The 26,657-nt window shown below is 40.5% G+C and overlaps 1 protein-coding gene across 1 annotated transcript in view; it reads left to right on the plus strand.

Moving 5' to 3' along the window:
* The window catches only part of FARSB (phenylalanyl-tRNA synthetase subunit beta), a 66,988-nt gene extending 44,741 nt beyond the window's left edge, over positions 1-22,247 (plus strand). The window contains exons 16-17 of the mRNA XM_060106569.1: positions 1,616-1,771; positions 20,899-22,247. Coding sequence (XP_059962552.1) covers positions 1,616-1,771; positions 20,899-21,050 — 308 coding nt within the window. The 3' untranslated portion in view covers positions 21,051-22,247. The remainder of the gene's footprint in view (positions 1-1,615; positions 1,772-20,898) is intronic.
* Positions 22,248-26,657: the final 4,410 nt, after the last annotated feature.

The raw sequence follows: 26,657 nt of genomic DNA on the forward strand, positions 1-26,657 counted from the left end.
CTAACAACATTGTAAAGCAATTATACTCCAATAAAGCTGTTTAAAAAAAAAGTGAGTTTTAAATTTTTGTAACCATCACTGCGGATACAGAACAGTTCTGTCACCCCCAAAACCCACATGTCCCATGTTGTCACATTTTATCCCCCACATCTAACCCCGGGCGACCACTATCTTGTTCTCTGTTGGTATACTTTTGCTTTTTCCAGAATGTCATATAAATGGACTTACATTGTCCACTTATATTGCCTTTTAAGACTGGCTTCTTTCATTCAGCTTCATGTCCTTGAGGTTCATCTAAGTTATCAAGTCTCCCTTATTGCTGAGTAGTATTCCATTGTATGGGTGAACCAGTTTATCTGGTCACCCATTAGAGTTCACTTGGATTATTGCAATTTTTTTTAAAAAATATTACATTGTATAAGTTTGTCCTGATTTTCAAAGTAGAAAAAATATACTAATCAAGGAAAAATGGGAAAAAAAATATTCCTGCCCAAACAGAACCTCTATTAACATTCAGGTATATTTCTTTACATTCTTTTTCCTGTGCATGGAGTTTTTTGGCTTGTGATTATATTTACATAGCTGTGATTCTTCATAAATTGCTTTTTTTTTCATGTTTTAATTGTGGTATGTATATATGACAAACAATTTAAAAAGATGATAAAACAAACACTAGTGTAACCATCCAAGTTAAGACCCTTCCCCATCAAAACTACCTTCCCTTTACCTAGAGCAATCACTATCCTAGCTTTTGTGATAGTCATTCCCTTCTTTGCTTCATAGTTGTCCAACCTGTGTATATTCTTTAGATAATATAATTTAGTTTTGACTCTTTTTGAACTTTGTGGCCTCCTTTTTTTTTTTTTTTTTTTTTTTTTTTGCGGTATGAGGGCCTCTCCCTGTTGTGGCCTCTCCCGTTGCGGAGCGCAGGCTCAGCGGCCATGGCTCACGGGCCCAGCCGCTCCGTGGCATGTGGGATCTTCCCGGACTGGGGCACGAACCCACATCCCCTGCGTCGGCAGGCGGACTCTCAACCACTGCGCCACCAGGGAAGCCCTGTGGCCTCCTTTTTTTGTTTTGTTTACTATTGTAAGTATTCTAGCTCTATTATGATAAATCTTTATAAAGATGCCTTTTAGCTGCATAGTATTCTGCTGAGTGAGTGTGCTGTACTTCATGTAGCCATTTCCCAATTTGGGTTGTTTCTAATTTTCACTATTGGAAATAATGCTTTATGTAGAAGTAATATCTTTCTTCATGAATCCATTTTTGTATTTAGAATTATTTCTTTTGGATAGTATTGTAAATAAAAGAGTATGAAATTTTAAGGCTCTGAAAAATGTTGCTAAATTCTTTACCAATTCGTACCACGATGAAGCCTTATTGTTCCTGGGCCAGCATTGAGGGTTTTCCGCATCTCCCCCAAGTAAATCACTTCAGGGAATTAAATGGTTGAAAAACCATCTTATCTCGTCTTTCTGAGGTTGATTGGTTCTACGTTTTCTAATTGGTTTCCTTTTTTGTTGATTTTGCTTGAGTTTATGTTTTGGGGTAAATCATCATCTTAAGTGATGGTCAGTGTAGCCTTGTGACCAATTCTTTTATTTTTTTTCAGATGTAGGTGCAAGAAACTACAGGCATCTCTGTGCTGTTTATTACAACAAGAATCCTGGGTTTGAGATAATCCATGGGCTTCTGGACAGAATCATGCAGCTACTTGATGTGCCTCCTGGTGAAAAGAAGGGAGGATATGTGATCAAAGCATCAGAAGGTGAGACAGATCAGCTGAGTCTAGAGTCAGTGATCCCATAATGAAGAGGCAAAGCCCTATTTGTGATAAAGTTTTTTTGGTTTTGATTTAGTGGGGAGGTGAGAGATAGAGCTTCATATCAATGAATTGTCAGTATTTTCTAGAAATATCCTTTTTCCCTCCAGCATTTTGAGAAGATGCTTTTCAGAGCCCTTGTAGTGCCACACAGTATACTTTTGTTCCAGCTGAGTGCTGGTAACCCCTAGTTACTGGCACCATCAAGTCATGGCCAACCCACAATCCAAACTGGAAGCTGAGAGAACCAAAACTCATGACTTGTGCTCAGAGCCTCCTGCCTGAAGCCTTTAAGGCAAAAGAAAAAAGAGAGACATTGGAAGTTAGGCTAACTAAATTGTATATATGCTCCTAAAATGCTAAATATAGGAGTAATGCTAAACTCCTAAAATGCTAAATTGTATTTATACTCCTAAAATGTTTCTTGTTGTCTGAGGAATTCTGAAATTTTTGCTTTTCATATCCCTATAGCTTGAATCAGTATTAGACAAGAGATCCAGAGACAACTTGAAAGAAACATTTTACCACTTTATTTCCACTGTTTACCTGACAATTTTATAACTTTTTTTGGCATCTTAAATTTCTATTGGAACGTTCACTTTTTTAAAAGTGTTATTTAGTAGTACTTATGGTGGTGTGAGGTTTGGGGGGACATATTTTTGTTTTCCCCTAGTTTTATTTTTCTTAGTCCTCAGGGATGGTTTTTTATTGTTGTTTGTTTCAATTTTTTTTTTTAATTTGGAAACTTCTTTGAAAATGCAATAACCCTAAATATATGGCCTTTTTAGGTTGAAGATTTGTGGAGTTATCTTTTTTTTTAATAAAATTGAAAGATTAAATATTGCAGGGAGTTACCGTTTTCTACCACATCTCTCATTAGTAATCATTCAGTAAAGATATGTGTGATGCTTATAGAATTTTAGAGTGTTGGAACTGGGTCTTAGAGTTCATCAAGTCCAGTTCTTTGATTTGACAAGTGAAGGAGCCAAGGATAGGCAAGCTAAGTGGGTTGGCCTGAGTCACACATGGGGACCCCAGGGCGCCTGCCTCCCAGTGTTCTTTCCACAAGACCAAGTTGCCTATCTTTATAGTGGCTTTACATTTTACTCATTCACCAGTTGACTCTTCTGGAATTTCTGCTTTAAGATCTGGTCATCCAAGTTAATGGCAACCTGAAAGCTGATGTGACACATTTTTTTTTAACCTTCTTTACAGAGTCTTTTCTCAGAAATTTTACTTCATATAGAGATTAGCTGAATAAAAATCTGTTTCCTGAAACAGATTGTGCCATATATATGAGATATAATTTTTTTTCTTATTTGAAATGTTGCAGAGAGCTGAAATGGTAAATTGGAACATAATTTGTTGTGGATATGATACTTTTATATGTAACTTTTATATTAATGATGTTTCTATAAGCCATAAACCAGTGTCTTAATATTATGACTCTCCTGCCTCAGTAAGTTCCTTAGACATGTTTCTCAGAAGCCTCTAAGTTCCCCTGTCATGAGACAGGCTTCAAGAAGACAGAATAAGTAGGACACAGATCCTGCTGTCAAGGAACCTACAGGGGGAATGACCACTGCATCCAGCTTTCACACTAAGCTGCTAAGGCAAGTGCCTTGAAGTTTCCAAAGAGGGAGATGGTGCGGTTTCTTAAGAGCATATGGGAAAGCGTTAGTGAGTTTCTGGAAAGTGACATAGGCCTTCGAAGGAATAGGTGGGAGACAGGGGAAGCAAGGCAAACCACCAGAGCAAAGGCAAAAAATGATGGGAAACATAGCCTAGTGCAGTTTGGTTTGACTACAGGGTGAGGAAGAAGCTTGGGACTACATTTAGAGTCCTGAGTGCTAAAATAAGGAGTTGTAGCTAATTAGCTGGAAAATATTGAAGCTGCTGCTGCTTTTTTTTTTTTTTCCTTAAGTGAGTGATGTAATTAGATCTGTACTTTGAAGGAATTAATCTGGCAGCAGTATGTAGGTTGGGCGGCATGGAGAGTAGAGGGGAAGAGAATGGTTGAAAGGTGTTATAGTGAGAATAAGGACTTGACTTTGAATGTCGGCCAAGGCTATTCCAAGGAGAAGACTGATGTAAGAAACCTTATGAAGGTAGAAGCTACAGCATTCAGCATTTGGAAAAGTTCCACCTGGAACCTTTTGTGCCACTCGGAACCTTTTAGGATACAGCTCATATGTGTTGATCTTTTTTTCAAGTTCTATTTTCATCATTCTAAACCTATGATATTATAATTTTAATCCTTTTATATTTTAGCACCAAAACAATATAATACTTAGTACTTAATTTCCCTATTATGTAGATGTCTATCATTTTGGCTTGGAGTGTGTGTGTGTGGGGGGGTGTTTTGAAATTAGAAAATACATTCATAAACTGTAACCACTTACGATGTGGTTGTAGGTCTTTATGTTCAGTTTTTTAGGCCAAATTGTTACTGGTGTTTGATTTTGTATGAGGACAGAGGCCATTTTGTGTTTCCTTTTGAATTTACTTTGGCTCTCATAGTAGAATATTGTAATGTTATATTATATTTTAATTATCTATTTTGATTACGTAATGACAAATATGATTACCTTTTTTAAAATGGTTAAAGAAACCAAGACCTAAAGAAGTGGCTTGTCAAAATAAGTCAGCAGTAAGGTTGGTATAAGTTCTTCATCTAAAATTTAATTCATATATAATATGTATATATATATATATATCTCCTAAGTAAATCCCTACACAGGAATTTGGTTGCTGGGGCGTGTTTAGCTACATCATTTTCTCAGATTTATTGTTATTTTGCATAAAGCTTTTTCTGCTTCAAGAAAAGGTCTTCAGAGTATCAAAAAAGTCAAGAAGAAACAGATTAAGAGCTACCGTTTCCTGCCATTCTTGATTACTGAGTTGTCTTCTATTACGCTGGCATATGGTTTACCTTTTAATAATTAAAAGTCTGTGGTGGCTTTGCCATTATAACTGAGCTAAGTCTGTTCACCAGAGAGTCTTGCTAATGTCAGTTCATTGGCAGATATACCTAATCTCTCTCTGTCCTTTCTAATGAACACCACTGACTTCCTTTTGTGCTGCTTTGTTTGGTGGTAGAGAGTGGAGCAGAACTTGATTCCCTTTGGAGAAACTTGGCCCTGTCCACTGTGAGAGAAATCTGGTAACTCATTTCATTGATCATCACATTGATCTCAGGGAGTTCTGTTGACATTGGCGTGTAACCTGGCTTCTCATGCAGACAGCAGCCCTCTGCAGCCTGTGGATCTCTGAGAAGCACTCCCAAGTCCTGTGACTGCAGCCACAATTAGAAGCCATGGTCACTTAGTCTCACAGAGTTTTTATTTGCTGAGCGCCCTTGCAATTAAGAACACAAGGTGAGGGCCTCCCTGGTGGCGCAAGTGGTTGAGAGTCCGCCTGCCGATGCAGGGGATACGGGTTCGTGCCCCGGTCTGGGAGGATCCCATGTGCCGCGGAGCGGCTGGGCCCGTGAGCCATGGCCGCTGAGCCTGCGCGTCCGGAGCCTGCGCGTCCGGAGCCTGTGCTCCGCAACGGGGGAGGCCACAACAGTGAGAGGCCCGCATACCGCAAAAAAAAAAAAAAAAAAAAAAGAACACAAGGTGAGCTAGAATGACACACTGCTTATAGAATAAGGGCAGTCGTTGAGTAGAAAAAAGAAAGAAGAACCTTTAACTTTTTAACAGACTGTAGGGCATTTTGAGCACTTGGAACAACTCATCATGTTTTAGTGGCATTTGATCGGATCATTACAGCATATGTATACGCTTTTTTTCAGACTTCTTCTTTGTTTTTGTGGTTTGTTGCAAACTAAATTATGTATGTTAAAATGCATTTATCCTTTTCAAAACCACTTCTGGGCAAGGAAAATTCACAACATTTTTGTGTTTAGAACGGTTATGTGGTTCCTGGGCAAATCAGTGGCGAAAATAATTTCTTAGGGAAGGTAGTAGGCTTTGTGTGGGATTGGCTGCATTGACTTGAGTGTGTATTTTTTCCCCTTGAATTTGTTACTATTTCAGTTTTGTTTATTCACAAATCTATGGAAAATGTCAGTTTAACCTGAGACAAGATTCCTGATGGAAAAACAGAAGTTTTAGTACTTTTAGTTTTGACAGTTCTAATTTTCATGCTGCTCAGAATTCATTTTGTGAAATGAAAAATAACCTTGTAGGTAATAGGCACATTTAATCCTGCACCATATGTACCCACAGAGGTTATTTAGATACCTTCTGTTACAGCATCACCTAATGATCATTGACTTGACCTGTAGGTCATGACCTTTTTCCTCTTTTAGGACACCTGTGAAAGATTTCAGATGCTAAAAAGTACGGGTGAAATTGTGATGTCTCCCCAGCCTTCACACTGGTTTTTAGTGTAACATGAGCTTGGAAATATATGAGAATATGTATTGAACAGCTTGCTGGAGTAAAGGGTTCCGTTTATGGTCTGATTTACACAAAAGTCTAGGCTGGAAAAAAGGGGGGATCTGTATAGTGTCTCCACATTTTTAGTTACCATCAGCAAAGACATTACTCTGTTAAGGCACCACATTGAAATGAAAAAAGGTTTGGAAGTTTTTAAGCTTCTGACCTTATTACTCTGTGTAAAAAATGTCCTTAATCCTCTGATTCTCTGGTTCTTTTCGGTGTTTGAGGCAAGCTTTCAAATACTACAATTTTTGTTACCTTCTTTGAAGGCTTTATTAAGAGCAATATTAAACACATCTGCAGTGATCACCACAGCGGGATGACATGGGGCCACAGTGCCCATTAAAGCCTCAGCAGTTATCATGATTCGCGTAGCCCTGTATTGTTCTTTAGTGTGTTTTATTTCCTTGCCTCACTCTCATATGTGTGAGGCAAAGTTCTCTCCACTCATGCTCACCACCTCGTGCTTTTAGTGTGCCTTGGTACCCACTTGACATTTCAGTACCCAGGGTCGGAGTGCGTGCTCCACAGCAGGTCCCACTTGAATGACTTGGTCAGCTCACTTTCCCATCTGATAGGTCTTGTAACACAGTGTTTCTGAACTTCTTTTTTTTTTTTTTTTTTTTTTTTTTTTTGCGGTACGTGGGCCTCTCACCGTTGTGGTCTCTCCCGTTGCGGAGCACAGGCTCCAGACGCACAGGCTCAGCGGCCATGGCTCACGGGCCCAGCCGCTCCGCGGCATGTGGGATCTTCCCGGACTGGGGCAGGAACCCGTGTCCCTTGCATCGGCAGGTGGACTCTCAACCACTGCGCCACCAGGGAAGCCCAGCATGCATCTCTTAATCCCATACTCCCAATTTATCCTCACCCCCTTCCCCTTTGGTAACCATAAGTTTGTTTTCTATGTCTGTGAGTCTGTTGCTGTTTTGTAAATAGGTTCATTTGTACTATTTTATTTATTTATTTATTTATTTTTAAATTTTTTAAATTTTTTTTTATTTTTTGCGGTATGCGGGCCTCTCACTGTTGTGGGCTCTCCCATTGCGGAGCACAGGCTCCGGACGCGCAGGCTCAGCGGCCATGGCTCACGGGCCCAGCCGCTCCACGGCATGTGGGATCTTCCTGAACCGGGGCACGAACCCATGTCCCCTGCATCGGCAGGCGGACTCTTAACCACTGGGCCACCAGGGAAGCCCTGTACTATTTTTTAGATTCCACATGTAAGTGATATATAATATTTGTCTTTTTCTGTCTGACTTACTTAGTGTGATATTCTTTTGTCCATCCATGTTGCTGCAAATGGCATTATTTCATTCTTTTTATGGCTGAGTAGTATTCCACTGAATTTATATGTCACATCTTCTTTATCCATTCATCTGTTGATGGACATGTAGGTTGCTTCCATGTCTTGGCTATTGTAAATAGTGCTGCTGTGAACATTGGGGCGCATGTATCTTTTCGAATTAGAGCTTTCATCTTTTCTGGATATATGCCTAGGAGGGATTGCTGGATTATGTGGTAATTCTATTTTTAGCTTTTTAAGAAACCTCCATACTGTTTTCCATAGTGGCTGCACCAATTTATATTCCCACAATATGACAGTAGGAGGGTTCCCTTTTCTCTACACTCTCCAACATTTATTATTTGTAGACTTTTTGATGATGGCCATTCTGACCTGTGTGAGGTGATACCTCATTGTAGTTTTGATTTGCATTTCTCTGCTAATTAGCAATGTTGAGCATCTTTTCATGTGCCTTTTGGCCATCTGTATGTCTTCTTTGGAGAAGTGTCTATTTAGGTCTTCTGCCCATTTTTTGTTTGGGTTATTCTTTTTTGTTGTTGTTGTTGTTGTTATTGAGTTGCATGAGCTTTTTGTATATATTGGAAATTAATCCCTTGTCAGTCGCATTGTTTGCAAATATTTTCTCCCAGTCTGTAGGTTGTCTTTTCATTTTGTCTATGGTTTCCTTTGCTGTGCAAAGGCTTCTAAGTTTGATTAGGTCCCATTTGTTTATTTTTGCTTTTGTTTCCATTACTCTAGGAGATGGATCCAAAAAATACTGCTGGAATTTATGTCAGAGTGTTCTGCCTATGTTTTCCTCTAGGAGTTTTATAGTATCCAGTTTTACATTTCGGTCTTTAATCCATTTTGAGTTTATTTTTGTATATGGTGTTAGAGAATGTTCTAATTTAATTGTTTTAACGTAGCTGTCCAGTTTTCTCAGTGTCACTTACTGAAGAGACTGTCTTTTCTCCATTGTGTGTTTTTGCCTCCTTTATTAAATATTAATTGACTGTAGGTGTGTGAGTTTATTTCTGGGGTCTCTGTGCTGTTCCATTGATCCATATATCTGTTTTTGTGGCAGCACCACGCTGTTTTGTTTACTGTAGCTTTGTGTTATTGTCTGAATGCACTACTCAGTTCTGATCTTACATATGTAGGTTTGGTTTGCCTCAGGGAGGAGCAGCTTTACACGCTGGCAGCACCCTGGTTTTGGCACACTGGTGCGCTGCAGCGACCGCTCTCCTCTGAATTCCTAGAGAATGATGTGTTCTGGTACACTAAATATTAACCCCCTAAACAGTCAATTCAGCTTTAATCCAGAAGGATTATAAGGATGGATGGGTGGAGAGAAAAAGAGGTACACATATTGAATACATCTCTAGGTAGGGTTGATAAATAAGTGCTCCTATCTGAAAAATGTGCTTTTCCCCTTGAGGTATTCACATTTAGTATTTCCTTTTCTTTCAAGGTGTAGGACGAGGGCAATAATTTTTACCCCCCCCCTTTTTGAGAATTGATGGAAGAAACTCCTATAATGTAAACGCCATTTTATTAACTTTTTAAAATCTTGAAACAGTTACGAGCTTATTAAAACAGGTGCAGGACAAAAAACTTTCCTGAACTGTTTGAGAATAAATTGCCAGCCTGTACCCCTTAATACATTAGTGTGTATTTCTTACAAACAAGGACATTGTCCTACATAACCAAAATATAATCGTCAAAACCAGGAAAATATTATTCACGTTAATGTTAACCCCATCTAATCCTTTTACCCTGGGCAAGTTTTATCAGTTATCCTTTATATCAAAGAATCACTTATTGCCTTTAGCTGTCATGTCTCATTAGCCTCCTTCTGGAGAGTTATAGAATAGTCTCTCCTTGACTTTCATGACCCTGACACTTTTGGAGATTATAGGCCAGTTATTTTGTAGTGTGTTCCTCAATTTGGGGTTGTCTAGATTCAACTTAGGCAACTTTGCAGGAATGTTGCAGAAGTAATGCTCTCTTCTCAGTGCATCCTGTCAGTGGCACCCGATTTCCACTTATAGCTGATAATGTTCACTTAATCACCTGATCAAACTAGTGTCTGCTAGGCTTCTTTACTGTCAAGTTACTCATTTCTCCATTATCATCAATAAACATTTTGTGGGCAGGAACTTTGAAATCATGCAAATGTTCCATTCCTAATCAGTCCTCCTATTTATCTTAGTATGGATTCATTATTTTCTGTTTTATTCAGTGTATCTTAATCCATTATTCTGATGCTCACGTTGTCCTCACTTTGGCCAGTGGGAGTCCCTTCAAGCTGGCTTCTGTATCCTTTTAACATGTTCCTATTATTCTTTATTATTGTTAGCACTCTCTTGCTTTGGGCACAAGAAGATATTCAAGGCGTATCTTGATCTTTCCATTGTCCCATTTCTCCATCCTGGTTCCTTTTAGTGGGGAATGGTGTCTACAAGTCAAGATGTAGGGTTCTAGTTGCACACAGACACATACATATACTAACTTACTCCTATATCTATACATATTTTAAAGACCATAAGCCCCCAGCAATACCTCCTTTCCAGTCCAACACCTTAGGGTTCATACCAGTTTTCTCCCCTTCTGTATTTGTACCTCACTTCTCCAACAGAGAGGAACCTGGTTCCCGTGATTCATAATTTATCCACTTACTTGCTCATTGCTCCTGTTGGTAACTAAACTCCATCTTGTCCCCTGCATGTCTGCCCTGCCCATCACTCACTCTCAGTCTCTGACTGCCCCCTCGGGGCTGTTCCCCTCTCACCTGTGCATGCCCTCCCTGCCCGCTTTAGCTCTGACACCCAGTGCCCACACTTGAGTGAGAGGATTTCTTCCTTCCTCAGCCCCTTTAGGGCTGGATTGTTCTGGAAGGGAAGGAGAAGACTTTTTAAGTCTTGAGAAGCTTTTATTGGTAGGGAGGTTCTTACTAAAATGAAAGGGAGAAAATAGTTGTATATGGTGATGCTTTTTTGGATGTGGGTGATAATATAGGAAATATATTTCTGGGCTCATCTTATATAGTTTCTGCCTCAGACCTGGAATCAGCTATATTGCCAAGTGGCCCTGGTTCCTTTTAGTGAGAAATCAAATTTAGATCACAGTCTAGGTGCTAAGGTTGCTCATTGCTACTGAGTGAGTCATTGTTTCTAGGACTTTTTGGTACGCGGAGGAAAACCTTTTTAAAAAAATTTTTTTTTATTTTTAAAGAAAAGCCTTGAGTTCATATGGGTAGTTCCAATTTATATTCAGGATTAGAGGATTTTTACTTAATATGTTTGTCTTTATAGTTAGCTCTTTTTCTTTACATTGAAAATCTTGGTTCCTAATGAATTTACATTATTACCTATTTATCCATCTTTGTTTCAAAATATCAATATTATTGCTAATAACATGATTGTTAGAAACAGTTTAGGCTTTACCTTCAGTTCTTTTTGTACTTAGAAAATATTCTACAAAATAAAGTACATTTTGACCAACATATTCCCAGTATTTCTTTTTATCAGGCAAGACTGTAGAAGCCTTAAATAACTAATGCTTGCACTGATGTTTTAAAATATTATATTAATTCACAGTCTGCTTTGTTTAAAAATTAGAAATGCATATTTTACTGTGGACTTTGGGGCAGTGGGGAGGCAGAACCTAAATCGAACATCCATTAGGTATCTGTCTTCTCTGGAGTTTCTTTCATCTGCCAGCACATTTCTTCCCTCCCCGTTATGCTGCCTTTAGAGAGACAGTCTTCAGTATATTACAACATTGCAGGAATCCCACAGATTGACATTCATTTAAAGCATTCCTGCTACTTTTATATAAATGATAGGCAGACCATCTGACTTCACTGAGGTCCCAGTTGTGGTTTTGATCTTGATGGATTATTTTACTTTACATTAGTGTTCAGTAGCTGTGGCCTAATCTCCGCCTGCTTGAGAAATAAATGCCAGTAGTCACTTGGGTGACGTGGGCAACCCATCCCCCTCCTGGAAATACCTCTGAGCACCTGCTGGCCCTGGCGGGTCGTGGGTCAGGAACGTTGTCTTCCTGCCGAGGGTTCTTCTAGGCCAAATAGGCCACATACAAGGCCGGCAGCTCGCCTTCAGACCCCAGCCCTCCACACTTGCAGCCTTTGCGTCTTAGTTGTTCCTTCTTCCGCTCCTCCCCCTTCAGGACCCTGTACTCTCATTGTTCCCATTTTACCCTTTAAAAAAAAAATTTCTTTTCAGGGAAGCATCTGACTTGAAGTTCAGTTGATACATATCAGTGTGAACTTAAGAGATGCTTTAATTTTTGGCATTCTTTCTCATTGTGAAAGGAGAAAAATTTGGTCCCTTTATGAAAATGTCAGGTTATTAGCTTTAAAAAGGGTGGGGCAAATTTAGTGGAATAGAAAATCCTCTCCATCTTCTGAAACCACACCCAGTTGACAGGCGCGCACACACACACAGACACACACACTTCCTTATGTGAAAAGAGCATGTTTGGAAGAGGTGAAAGAAGAAACGTGGGAAACAGCAACATGGCCCAGTATATTAGCAAATAGGTAGACATTAATTACCTGCCTTTCTTTAAACAATAAACCGTGTGACTGTAGTTACAATAATTTTATTTCTTTTGAATGATGTTGAAGCCAGCCCATAAAGAGTAAACAGTTGAGCAGAAATATCAGATAAAATGCCTTGCTCTAAATGTCTCCAGAACTTCCTGTTGTCTGTTCTGTGAGACCTGTTTTGATGTGTCCAATATTCATCAGTAGCTGTTAAATATTTTATCAATGTTGTTTTCGCAGCCACTACACTTTGACACTCTTCTTCCAGAAGGGAAGGGTTTCTGCTTATTCTCTTAATCCCTAAAGGCCCCTAGCTTGTTTGTGAATTGCATTCTCTGAACAAAGATCTCCTTTTGGAATTATTTTCCTGGGCTGCATTGATGCTTTTTTTTTTCCCCCCCACCAGTGGAACTGAAAAAAAAGGTAGTAAGTAGTTGGTACTATGCAAGGGCAAATTTTTAAAAAATCAGTGTTGTACAAAATAAGATCAGTATAATCTTACATTAAGTTTGTGGTTGGTTGGTACTACCATTGCTAGAAGTCCACTGTTTAACATTTTGATACGTAATTGAACTATACAATAATTGGCATTGTTTTACTTGTGTGGTACTATCTTTGGCAAAAGGAAGAAACCAAAAAAGAGCAACAAGTAACATACATGTTTCAGGAGCCCTATTTATAACAGTGGATAATTGGAAACAACTCCAACATAAAATACTTAAAGAACAATTTGGCAAACTACTACATATAAATATAATGGCATATAATAAACGTGAATTATAAACTAAGTTGAAAAAGCAGATGTTAAGATGGTAGAGACTCTAATTAAAATGATAGGGAAGAATACATTTTGTTGAGCCCTAGGAGGCATGATCAACTGTGATGTAGTAACCGTAACTCTTGTGTGTTGGGTCAGGTCCTTCTGTTGTGTTAGCCCATGTGATTTAGGACTTAATCCCTTTATGCCAGTTTCTTCATCTGTAAAATGGGGATGATAATGTCTGTCCTGTCTGTACCACAGGGTTGTTGGGAGAGGCAGATATAAGAAGTTGGGACAGCATTTTGGAACGGGTGATCACTCTCCAGAGTACCCTCTGGGTAGATACTAGGTCTGCCCTTCAGAAAATCAGCATTGGATAAAAGAGTCACAGACTGGGGTTCAAGAAGGAACTGGGTTCTCAGCTCTGCTGTTACCTGGCTGTATGGTTTTCTTAACCTCTTTGGTATCCATTTTCTCATATTAGAAATAAAGGCATGGACAAAATCACTGCTAGGGTCATTTCTAGTTTGAAGATTCTGCAGGAGTTTAAATGGTTCAGAAGCAGTCTCTGCCTGAGGGTCTAATGTAGCGGCTCTTTTTCTTCGCCCTTTTAGGTGGTGTCACTGTGGTGCTTATTTATCTGTTTAAATTATTCCAGTGTTGTTTCAGGAATCTGGAACTTATTCTTTAAGGATGCCTGTGTTATATGGGATTTTTTAAAATGTAGTTCTGTCTTCCCTGGAAAGCTCTAGGTTTTGTCTATATCATGTTGTGTTAATAATATTGTAGAGCATACTTGGTTATGTCCGAAGGCTAGAGGTTGTCAGTCTTTTTTTTTAAAGGTTTTGTTTATTTAATTTTAAACCAGAGGAGGTTTGCAAACATGAAGTGGACAGCTTGGCCAAAAGTTTGAAAACACCATTCCCTAGGCCTTCTGTGCCTCGGGGCCACACACAGAGGTGGTCACTCTCTGGCCTATGCTATTGCTTGCCTCGGGCAAGTCCCCTAATCTCCTTGTGCTTCACTTTTTCCATCTGTAACTTGCCTGTCCTTGGGGCTTGGCCAGGGCTGCACTGGGACCAAGTCACTCCCTTTACTGGGGGTGGAAGGAGATGAGTAGAAAGCAACATACTTTGTTTTCACAATCTCATTATTCTCTTCTTTGTCTTCTACACTCCCTACTTGTCTGCTGAAGTTTAATTCTGAAACTACAGCACATCTATGATAATGACATGTTTGAGGTTATGTTTATTCCATGCTGGCCAAAGGTCTCAGTTGAGTAAGTTAACTAATTGTGAAATTACAGATGCAATCTCAAACACTCAACATTTCCATTCTTTCCTTTACTTAGCCCTAGAATAGTCTCTTTATTATTGTTGTTTTATTATTTTACTATAACTGTGGAGAAAGTATTGATAATAAATTGCTTATATTTGGTTGGAGAAATTGTCCTTTAAAGGTTTTTATCAGATGAAAGACTGGGAAAGACCCATTTTATTGACCCAGGAAGGCAGAATGATGATCCATACCTTTTATTTTTGAGTTGTTATTCTATATCTGTCCTGTGAACATTTAAGAAATGTGAAAATTTGGGAGGAAATGATTCAAGTGCCAGACAAATGTAGGATGGTGGCATTATTTTGGAATAGGAATTTTCAAAACAAGCCAATAGACAGGGCACTTGTTAACCTAGAGTTAAAAATCCTTTGGTTTTATACAAATTAATTTGAGACAGATTTAAAATTGCAACTAGATGTATCGTGTTTAAGTTCTCCTAATTTTTTTTTAAATATAAACTTTCAGGGCATGTATTGCTTTTTTTAAATAAATTTATTTGTTTGTTTGTTTTTATTTTTGGCCGTGTTGCGTCTTTGTTGCTGCGTGGGCTTTCTCTAACGGCGGCGAGTGGGGGCTACTCTTCGTTGTGGTGCGCGGGCTTCTCATTGCGGTGGCTTCTCTTGTTGCGGAGCACCGGCTCCAGGCGTGCGGGCTCAGTAGTTGTGGCTCTTGGGCTCTAGAGCACAGGCTCAGTAGTTGTGGCGCACGGGCTTAGTTGCTCCGCGGCATGTGGGATCTCCCTGGACCAGGGCTCGAACCCGTGTCCCCTGCATTGGCAGGCAGATTCTTAGCCACTGTGCCACCAGGGAAGTCCCTCTCCTAACATTCTTGACCCTCTTCAGGTTATGAAATATGAGTATGCCTGTATGAGAGACAGATAGTTAAGATCAGACTTTAAACTAGATCCTAAGGGCTTCCTCCCGTGAGCGCAGGCTCCCTCTGAGTCCCGTGCAGTGGGTGTAGGGGGGCCCGGTGCTCCTCTCCCGTCCAGTTGCCTCCATGTGAAGGGTTAACAAAGTCTGCAGGTGTGTTGGGATTAGCACTGTAAAGTTGTGTAAGGGGTTTTTCTTTCTTTTGATCTTCAGAAAGGGATGAAAGAGAGCCATTAAACTCAAGGGATTAGGTCCCCTCTCTTTAAAGACTTTAGGTACCATAAATATTTCACTTCAGATATAAGGTGAAGACTTGTATATATCTGGGGGAAAATGGGTGTTTTGTATTACCAGTTGGAAATTATTCAGTCTCCATTTACAAATTAAATGGTCTTTGCAGAGAACTTCTCTTCCAACCCGGAGTGTACTAAGATCTGGAAACAATGTGTGTGTTTATATCGTGGTAGTTGTGCCAGTTTTTCCTCCCTCATATTCCTAAACCTTTTCTTTTTATAAGTTCTTGTCTTATCTACATTGTGCCTTTTCCACCCTGGGTGCTCCCTCATTCCACTGAGGCACTCCAAAACTCCTGGTTCTAAAACTTAGAGAACAACCACCCTTAAGAATGATACCCCGCTCACATGTTATAAGTGTGTGGTCGGAGTTTTTTGGGCTTTTTTAAAGCCCTATATATTTTTTTCCCTTTAAGTTAACATTATTTAGAAAAGGAAAGTGAGGTTGATGTGCTGATGGCACAGTTAGTTATGGTTACTACAATTTCAGAAAGTGGTAGGAGACCAGAAGAAAGTCCTGCGTGGGAAATTATCATTGCAGCCCCATTCTACTCTTGGCCGGTCACCTACTCTGTCAGTTTCACTCCAGAATGGAACAGTGGGTTTTTTTTTTTTTTTTTTTTTCCCTTTGTGTGATTTCCTAGGATGGGTTACTGGACGGAGGAATGGATAATTTTATATGTATCTAATTGTATTAGAATTAGGGCCTCGGGGGGAGGAAAGGATAGGGTTTGGGTAGAGGCCAGCCCTAGAGTCAGCCTATTAAGTGATTATTCCTTCCTCCCACCCCATAATACATCATCAGTCATTTAGAACAGATTTAAAACACATTCTGTTGGCCCAGTGGCTTACTATATTTACATAACTCTGCATTTTGTGTTTCGTCCCTGAATTTGGGGACTTATGTGTGGTTAGTTTTATTAAAGCTCATGATGATAGCTTCTATTATTGGCCATGATGTATGGGATACACTGACATTCCTTTTCCAGTGTTCCCCACCCTCCTTTTAATTTTGTTCTTTTTATTATGGAAAATTTGATAAAGTACCAGACTGAAGGCAGTTACAGTATGTGGATTTGAACCCCAAAGTATGTATTAGTAATGTGAAGAAAGGGAAAAGTGAAATTGTATGAGTGGGTGATTTTTAGAGATGGATTAAATAAAATACCAAATGAATTAGTTGAAAACAGTCAGTGGCAGGGGTTTTAAAGATTAAGGAATTAAGCCTTACGCTTGATAACACCATGGAGCTTTCAGATTAAGGGTCTGCTCAGTTACCGCCTTAAGCTTCTACTTCCGATGCTTCACAAAATTATAGGAATAACTCTATGTGTAAAGCTTATCCAAACTTTGGGCCTATAATATTACTCCAAAAGAAAGACGGGGGCAAAAAGAAACTGTGAAAGGTGTTTGGCAACGAGCAAGAGAGGGAGCTCACAAACTCTTTGAAGGTCAATTAGCCAGAAAATGTGCTAAAGACTGGGTGCTGTGCTGGATTACGGGCCCAAGAATTGCCCCCAAGGTCCTCAAAGTGGTCCTGCCGTTTGAGCACAGAGAGACAATTATAGACCTTGAGGAGATGCTACAAAAGCTTTAATTAAGGGACTTACTTACACCCCACTAAGTTCTGGAAATTAAATTCTTGTTTGTGCTTAACTGATGTTTCTTTTGTCTGGGTTTCCACATGTACTTCAACAGAGGACACTATTTTTCCCAAGTCTGTTTTCCGTTCGAAGCCATTTTGCTGTGACGGATACCAGCAAAGCTGAGGGTTTAAACGGTATAAGGAGCTAGGTAGAAAAGTGGGCTGAGAGGCTTTTTTGCTGGAGAGTGTTTTGGGCACAGGTTGAAAATTGTAGTCTTTATGTACCTTGGTACAACAGTAAACCAGAACTCTGTTTGGGCCTAAATGCGTGATTAAAAGAAAAAGAAGGTACTTTGTAGAATTTGAATTTTAGAAATCCCATCCACAACGCACCATGATTTCCCTTGAATTGGCAGCTTTATGACTCTGGACACAGCAGGATGCTCTTCTCCAGAAATACTTCTGTTTGCTAATGAGAGAAAAGCAGCCTCTGGCTACCATCCAGGTCTGATTTTTTGTAAGCCTAGACCCATATTTAGGTTCCATTCAGATGGGACTTCTTTTACTTCTGGAAAGACTCTGATTTAAGTTGCCTTGGTCCTAACTAGAGCATTGTGATCGCATGGATGTGCTGAGCTCCCCTCCTGCTGATGGGGGAGATGCTCTCATCTTTGAACTCGGGCCTAATTGCTGCCTTAGTGGGGTGTGTTCCCTTTTTTTTTGTTAGTGAAGCGATTATCTTTCTCTTATCTGCCCTTCTTTGAAGCCATTCACTTCTGTCTGCAAAGTTTGGCTTGAACCATAAAGATTTTTAAAAAGCACTGAGAAATGCTTACGTTCTAGTAACTTAAAATTGTCTTTCCGTATTTCTAGTTCACATACAACATCCGTCAAGTGGTACGGTTGCTCTCTGTACCCGTTACAAACTTGAAGGCACTTCTGTGTGCCTCTCAATTTATGTCTGAAGAAGAGACCTTTAGCCTTGCTCTAACTCAACAGAGGCATCCATCAAAAAATCTTAAGACCTTGTAGAAATGAAAAATGGCAAGAAACTTAAAATCGTCATCACAGGCTAAAATGTGCAGTTTTCGGCAAAGTGGAGTTTCTACGGAAGTCGCATTATTGGGCTTCATTTTCACATGTGGATGGGAAGGGGAGCGTTAGCATCGGATGAGAGGACGGAGGACCCCTTTGGTGCCTGCTTCACTGGGAAGCAGCTCCTCTGTGGGGAGGGCCTCTGACCCCGGGCAGTTGAGGATGCTGTAGTGACTGGGACGGGTCTGTGCTGGGCTGAGAGCTTTTGATATTTGTGTCATTTAGAATGTTCCCACACCTGGATATGTTTTAAATAATGCATAATACGAATTTCAGTTCTTTTTGCTTTTCTTTGGAAAGGGAGAAAATTCTATTTAATGGTATGAATATTTTTGTTTGTGACCAAGTATTTAGCTGGTTAGTGAGCTTCAGCAAAGTTTGGTGCCAGCTTCTGGAGAGAGGTCCAGCTGGCATTATCGTGCCTGCTAGCTGAAGAAGAACGTGACTGAATTTTGCTAAAAAAGCTCTGATTTAAAAAGTTGCTTTATGACTTTTTAAAAAAATTCTATAAAATAGAATATAGAATTTATAAAAATTCTAAGTTCTTATCTCTTGGGCTTTATTTTGCTAACACCGTCAGAGCTAGGACATGTGGCTTAGATTCTAACATAGTTTGGTTTTATGCTTCAGTTAAAATGAATCCAATCAAATTGGAATTTGAAGACAGATAAAAAGGAAGGGTTTGTGTACAGTGAGGATTCTTAAACAGAGCAAGGTTGTCAGGGAGGTTCTTGCAAACTTCCGCTCTGAATGGCCTTTAAAAATAATCTGGGTCTTTTTCAGACAGTGTAGTTTATTCAGATGTAATTCTGTACAAGGGATGCCAGGGGTGATGGAATAAATGACTTTGGGGCAGCCCTTTCAGCTCTGATTCTTGGTTATACCACTTACCACCAACACTTTTACAGACTTGTCATGTGAATATTTATTTGGTGGGAGAGGGGGGTGGTCTTTTTTTGGGGGGGGGCACACTGTACGGTATGCAGGATCTTAGTTCCCTGACCAGGCATTGAACCCATGCCGCCTGCATTGGGAGCACGGAGTCTTAACCACTGGACCGCCAGGGAGTACAACTTACGTATTTTTTTTTTTGGTCTGGTTTTATCTTTTAAGTTAGGTTTTTTATTTTGACAGACTTAAAACATGCCATCTTTGTCAGATTTAGCAATATTTGTCTCTCTCTTAGGCTATACATTATCGATGCAGTATGGTTTCTGTATTATTTTATTTGATCCCTCTCTCCAAGTGTGGATTAATGCACATAGCCAAACAATTATGAACTTCAAATGCAGTTCACTGAAATTTTTGCTTTAATAGTGAAGCAGAATTATTTAGTTTGGGGGCATGTGAGAAACAGGCCACGTTATAATTCAACCAGGTTGCTTTGGGGTTATTTAAGAATGACAGTTAAAAATATTTTTCAGGAAAACATCCTCTGTAGAGTCATCCTGTGTCTCTGTGGTGTGGCTGGTGCTGACTTAATGGTAGCGTGCGCGCGCACACACACACACACACCCACCCACCCACCACCAGTTCTGTGTTTCTTCCTTATGCTGACCTTGGAGCCATTAGTAGAGACTCAGAAGTTTACTCTTTCATAAATAATGCACTCACTCTGAAATGGCGGGCTGGAGGCTTGTGGCTCAGCATTTTATAGTTCACGCCAGTAGATGTTTTGGTTGAATCAGTCAGGAGCTGTGGACCTAATCCCTTTACAAGTTGGTGATGAGAGAAATGAGTCAGCATTGGTTTTAACCTCAGTAGAGTATGGAGCATTGATGCATCCCTGTGGCACTGGTAACTTAGTGACTATGCAGTGGGCCTGTACGTTTGTCTGCTTGCTTGTTTTTAGCTGTTTAAACCTCAAGAACTGTTACTGGGTTAGTAAGCCATATCCATGCCTTGGCACCCAGATGGCGAGGGAACCTTCTGCCTCTCTTGAGTAAATCAGAGGTCAACCCAGCCTTGTTCTGGGGCTAGCCTTTGCTGTGGGTTTACAGTAGATGTGCCAAAACTGCTTAGGAAGTTCTCTTTCCCACAGGAATGTGGGTCACGTTCTGGTACAAGGCCTACGCCTGCCGATGACGGTGCAGCTCGTGTTTCTCTATGGAATGAGGTAGAAAAGAGTGATGTTTTGAATAGTAGATGAATTCGGTGTATGCTTTTAATCCAGCAAGTATTACTATGGAAAAACCTGTTTCAAAACAGGTTCTTCCCAGGCAAGGTCGTTGGTTTTACATTTCATTTTTCCCTTTGTCCTCTTTAGAGCAGTTCCGCGTCGGCACACTTCCCAAGTCTTCTCCCACCTCTGGTCCTTCAGCCTCCTTTTCTTCATCCTGCCTGGACTGCTGTGACAAAAAACACAGGGCCCTGATTTTCATATTTGCCGTTAAACTTTTCTTTCCTTATAAGAGTGTCTTCGTGTAATAGCAAATGCTTCTTTTTAACATCTTTATTGCAGTATAATTGCTTTACAATGGTGTGTTAGTTTCTTGCTTTATAACAAAGTGAATCAGCTATATGTACACATATAGCCCCATATCTCTTCCCTCTTGCATCTTCCTCCCCCCCTCCCACCCTCCTTATCTCACCCCTCTAGGTGGTCACGAAGCAGAGAGCTGATCTCCCTGTGCTATGCGGCTGCTTCCCACTAGCTGTCTCAAATCCTTCTCTTTAAGACCAGAAAGTGTGAGGGAGCAGTCTTATTTCATGGCCAGTAGTTTAAAGAAGAATAGTTATTTTTAAAGTAGGCTAGTGAGCTTTCAATGTTAAATGTCTATTGACATTTTTTTCCAGGAGAAACGTTGATTTTTCTTTCCCTGTTTTTCAGGCCCTGCATTCTTCCCCGGGCGATGTGCTGAGATCTTTGCCCGGGGTCAGAGCATCGGGAAGCTGGGGGTCCTTCATCCTGATGTTATCACCAGATTCGAGCTGACCATGCCCTGCTCCTGCGTGGAAATCAACATTGAGCCGTTTTTGTGAAGATGGGTCTCGTGTGGTTCTCGCCCCGAGGGTCCCTCTCTCCTCCTAGGTGCCCTTTAGTTGTCCCCACAGTAAGTAAGTCCACTTGTGCTTGTGCATTAATGTTGAATAAAGTAGAAAGCAGTGTCTGGCTCCGTGGGTGGTACTGCCATCCCTGCATCGGGCCAGCTTGTACTGCACAAATGCGGCATCTGCTTGTCCACGAGAGCCCAGTGTGGGGCCAGGAGCTGTTCTGAGAAACAGAGAAGCTCTCCACACATCAGAGCCTCTCACCGTCACCATCACATCTTCAGGACAGAGTCCTGTTCTTTTCCCTGATGAAACGAGATAGCTGATTAGAGCACACGTACGAGATTAACTAAGAACTTTTTGTTCTTATTTTCTACATTTGATGCATGTTCATCACTGGGAAACAGTAACAGCATTTTTAGAAAACTTTTAAGAATTAGTGATGGTCTAATAGTTGCAGCCTTTGAAGTCATCTTAAACTGAAAGAAAAATGCACACGTATTCAAAATATTTGAGGGTGCATCGGTATTGGCTACTCTGTCTGTGATACTCAGAGATGGGGTTTGTGGACACACAGCACAGATTCATTCTGCTAGAAGAGTTAAAAGGGATACACTGGTACCAGTGCACTATGAACGTTAGGAAACAATGAAAACTTATTTTTGCCCTAGGCCATACATTTTATTGTTGTCAGTGTTATAAGATCATGGTTTTAAGTAATTAATAGAGCTACTAGTCTCTTATTTTATAGGGAGGTATTAGGTCTCTCCTTCTCTGAAGCTAAGCTTCTGCCAGTCGGCCTTGTCTTAACCTCCTAATTTACTTTAATACTTCGATCTAGAATCCTCCAGTAGGTACCATGTATTGAAAAAAGCTGGGTGTAATGTTTGAGAAAAGTTCTCGGTTACTGTTGAGATGATATGAAACACAGTAAATTGTAAAACAACTTCAAAGTAAGTCCCCGTAGAAATAGCTAGTAAGGATAGACAAGAATTATGTTTATGGAGCTTTTGCTGCACCTAATACTAAGACTATATTACTACCTTGAATCAGGGCAGCAGTGTCCAGCTTAGCAAGATTTGTGAACGTACAGACTGCCATCTCTTCCTTCCCAATCCCATTGTAAGCTGATCCTTACATTTCAGTAACGAAGTGAGATACGCCCATTAAAAATAATGCTTGTCAAAAGGTTTGTGTCCAGCATTCATAAAGATTTCTTATAACTTAAGACAACCCAGTTTTTAAAAAACGGACAAAAGATGTGAACAGACATTTCCCAAAAGAAGATAAATGAAATAAGCACATGAAAAGATGCTCAACATCATTAGTCATCAGGGAAATGCAAATAAAAAAATATGAATTAAAATGGCTAAAATTAAAAAGACTGACTATATACCAAGTGTTGGTGAGACTGGAACTTTCATGTGTGGCTGGTGGGAATGTAAAGTGATATGGCCACTTTGGAAAATAGTTTTGCAATATGTTAAATCATGAAACATACATCTGCCATCTAGACATTCTACTCCTAGGTTTACTCTACTCATATGGCCATACAAAGATTTTTATGCAAATGTTCACAGCAGTGTTATTCAAACAGATGAATGGATAAACAAATTATAGTATATCTATACTATGGAATGCTTCTCAGCCAAAAAAAAAAAACAAAACTACTGATACTCAGAACAACATGAGTGAATCTCAAAACACTACACTAAGTAAAAGAAGCCAGACACAAGACTGGTGTCACACAAGTGATTCCATTTATATGAAGTTCTAGAAAAGTCAAAGGCAGATTGATTGGCTAGCTAGAGCCTGTGGAAGGGAAATTGACTGCAGAGAGTTAAGAGGAAACTCTTTGGGGTGATGGAAATATCTATACCTTAATTAAGGAGGTAGTTAAGATGTAGGTTACACCTCAGTAATGCTGGGAGAGAAAAATTAATGCAACATGTTGTATTTTAATACGAACACCAGCAGATGCACACATAGGGTAAAAGAGCATGAATTTTAGAATTGGCATGTCTGTGCATGATGGCTTACTGGTCCACTACCATTAGTGAGACATCCTCCGCTAGTTTCAAGTTCGCTATGATTGAAATCAGGGTTTGTGAGTCATGTGATAGCCATTGTTGAAGTGGGTGGAGCCATTAGTTCTGTTAGCAGCCAGCCACCTGGATAATTTTTGGATGGTCAGAAACAACTTGTAATGAAAAACCCAGGGATACCTAACTGTATATCCCAGCATGAAAGGGGAAAGATCAACTCCATCCATCATGTGGAGGTTTCTGCCCTCTGAAGCAGGAAACAGCAGGAAGAATAACAATATCGGGTACATGAGAAGAAGAAGAAACGAACCTTCGGCTTATGAGTGGAGGCTCCACAGCCAGATCGTCTTACACTCGTCCCCGTGAGGCATTTGAACTGGAGCCAGAGCAGTCTGTGGGCACTGCCTGCCAGAAAGCTTTTACTGGAGAAGACACACCTATGTAGTAAAAACTGGGAGCCCTCGTATTAAAAGAGACATTAGATATAATTGATTCCTGTTCTAGCTTACAGATAACTTCTACAGCCTGACAGTCCTGCATTACTCTTCAGTTTATAAAGTATTTTCACATGTGATTTTGTCTCAACATTTTAATTTCTTGGTTTAACAATTGTAGGAGGGAGTTAGAATAGGGATTCTCCCTGACTTATAGGATGAGAACAATTGACAGAGAGATTCATAATGTGCCCAGAAGTCACATGGCTAAAAAGTGGGTTTGTGACACCTAGTAAGAGTGACATAGAGCCCATGGATCACTCAAATGTTTTGCGTCATTTACCTACTTACCCAAATGTTGAGGTTTTCTTTCTTTTTTTTTTTTTACCAGTTTTGTTTTTTATATATAAAATACTAAAAAACACAAAAAATTAAAACTTCACTACTTTAAAAAATTGTACAAAGTAAGACCATCCCAACCTAACTTACCCTTCCTCCCACAATCCTCTAAAGTAACTAACCATTGTTAACAGTTCATGTGGTTTCTGACATTTTCCTTAGTTTAGACAGTCAGACCCATACACATGCTCACAGTTTTTGGGTCATGCTTTACTTACTGGTTTGCAGTAACTTTGGGTTTCTATTTTCTATAGTGTATATCATGACATTTCACTTAATATGTCCCATTTTTCCAGGCCTGTACCTTTAGACCTACCTACCTTTTAAATGATACAAAATCCTATTGCATGGATGTCCATAATTTGTTCAGCTGTTCCTCTGTTGATGAACCTTCTGTTGTTGCCAACTCTGCAATTACAAAGAGTGCTCCAGTGGACTTCCATATGCCTCCCCCTAAAATAGGACTGGCTTAGGGACCATGAAAAACCATCCCTAAAGATGCAAGACTATAACTATCCACATGTGGTATTGTCTTAGATATTTGAATACCACATTGGAATATCTTATATATTTCTTAGATGTGACTTTTGTTCTTGAGCAGTATATAATCTCAGTACGTTAGATTTCTCAATGCAGGGCATATGAAATTCTGCTATTACCTTTTACATAGGAATAGCCTAACTAGGAACCAGCTCTCCTAGCCACTGCTTCTGCCCTCAGTAGTGATGGGCTCATCACACACAATCTTTTGTCTCAGTGTTAGCCTCTGTGCTTGGTGTTTCCTGTAAATGTCACTGACCCCAGTGCTTGGTATTGACTTGGCTCTTTTGTCTGTTTCATCCAAAAGCAAACAGGTGGCCTTAAAGCAATACAACTGCCTTCAGCAAAATATTTCCTCTAAATAAGAAAAGCATTTGACATCTGATCTTCTGAGTTGTGATTTATTATAAGAAGCTTGAATAATTTTATGTATATACTTTTTTTAAAAAGTAGAGGATGGGGCTTCCCTGGTGGTGCAGTGGTTAAGAATCAGCCTGCTAATGCAGCAGACACAGGTTCGAGCCCTGGTCCGGCAAGATCCCACATGCAACAGAGCAACTAAGCCCGTGCACCCCAACTACTGAAGCCCACGCACCTAGAGTCCATGCTCCGCAACAAGAGAAGTCACCATGACGAGAAGCCCACACACCACAACGAAGAGCAGCCCCCACTCGCTGCAACTAGAGGGAGCCCGTGTACAGCAACAAAGACCCAATGCAGCGAAAAATAAATAGATAAAATAAAACAAGCAAAAAAACAAAACTTTAAAAAAAAAGTAGAGGATGGCATACGTAATCAGATTCAAGGCAGAGCTCACCTCTGGGACAATCTGTGAGCAGCTCCCTAAGGCCCCTGACCAGAGTCCACGTGGGGTGATCGGCCTCCTTGGACAAAGGCAGAGGAGCCACGTGGCAAGTACCTGACAACAATCCTCCGGGTGATTTTCATTTCCACTACCGCCTGCTTTGTTTTCGGGTTTCCTGCCCACCTTCAACTTTCTAGTAAACAGAAAGGATGACTGTAAACATGTAGACTGTGGGTTGAACAAACACCTCCAGCAGAGGGTTTAATTGGATTATGAATGGCTAAAGCCCTGTTTCTCCCCCGTCACGTGACCCGTGCAGTGCAGTAAAAATATACTTGAGGCCTGCACTCAAGTTCTTTACTCCTCATCCATAGGTTTGGGCTTGATTGTCTCTGTTTAAGGAAATCAGGAACATGACATGTTCTGCATTAGAACACATTTTGAAAAAGCCCTCCCCCACCCCTTCCAGGTGTTAGGAGGCACTGGCATGAGAGAACTGCTCCAGCATTTGAATTATAGGACTTGTCAGACATGCAAAGCAAATCTGCTGTTTCTTTAAGACAGAAAAGTGAGGATGTTGAGGAAATGTGCCTGCTTGGTTGCAAACCTGGTAGAAAAAAATTTTTCTTACATTCCGCCCACCCCTAAAATGAGTACCTCCTTAGAGCCAGCAAGAAACCAGTTGTAATGGAGGCAAACCCGTGTGGACATCCACACTGGTGCTGGATACATGTGGGGTGAAAGGCTACTCAGAAACGGATGGGACTCACTGGAGATCTCTTAGCTGTGATTGCCAGGCACAACATTTAAACATGGAGCACTGGCGGTGAGCCTGCGGCAGAGGAAGCAAAATAAGCCAGACAGAAAGGTGCCCCAAGAGCAAACCATGCTGTAGGGAGAAGAGAGAGTGTGTAGGTGAGACAACCTGTGGGAAACACGGCACCACACCTGTCACGGGGAGGCCCTGGACAGGGTTTGTTCTGGAGCATAATAAAAACAAGCACGGGTCAGCTGGACCTGACCTCCTCTCGTCTTCAAGTTAGTTCAGCGTCTTGCATCCTAGTTGATCCATACATGTAGTCTTTACTTCCTTCTTCCCAAGGAACATTTTCCTCCTCTGCTTACCCATCTACAAATCCAAATGAAAGACGTAAAGCAGTGGTTTTCAACACACTAGACATCAGGCAACGAAGGCCAGTGATTCCCCGAGAGATAGAAGAGAAACAAGGTGAGGCCTGTGATTCTCCAGCTTACGGCCTGGAGAGAGTCCAGGCTGTGGTGCAGCGCTGGGGTCCCAGGTGGAGTTCGGAGGTCTCCAGAAGTTGAGGAGACGGAGCTGGGAGTCCACAGAGGCCGAAGCGGCTAGAGTTGGCAG

Source organism: Mesoplodon densirostris, chromosome 8 (genome assembly GCF_025265405.1).
Source record: "Mesoplodon densirostris isolate mMesDen1 chromosome 8, mMesDen1 primary haplotype, whole genome shotgun sequence".
Taxonomy (NCBI): Eukaryota; Metazoa; Chordata; class Mammalia; order Artiodactyla; family Ziphiidae; genus Mesoplodon; species Mesoplodon densirostris.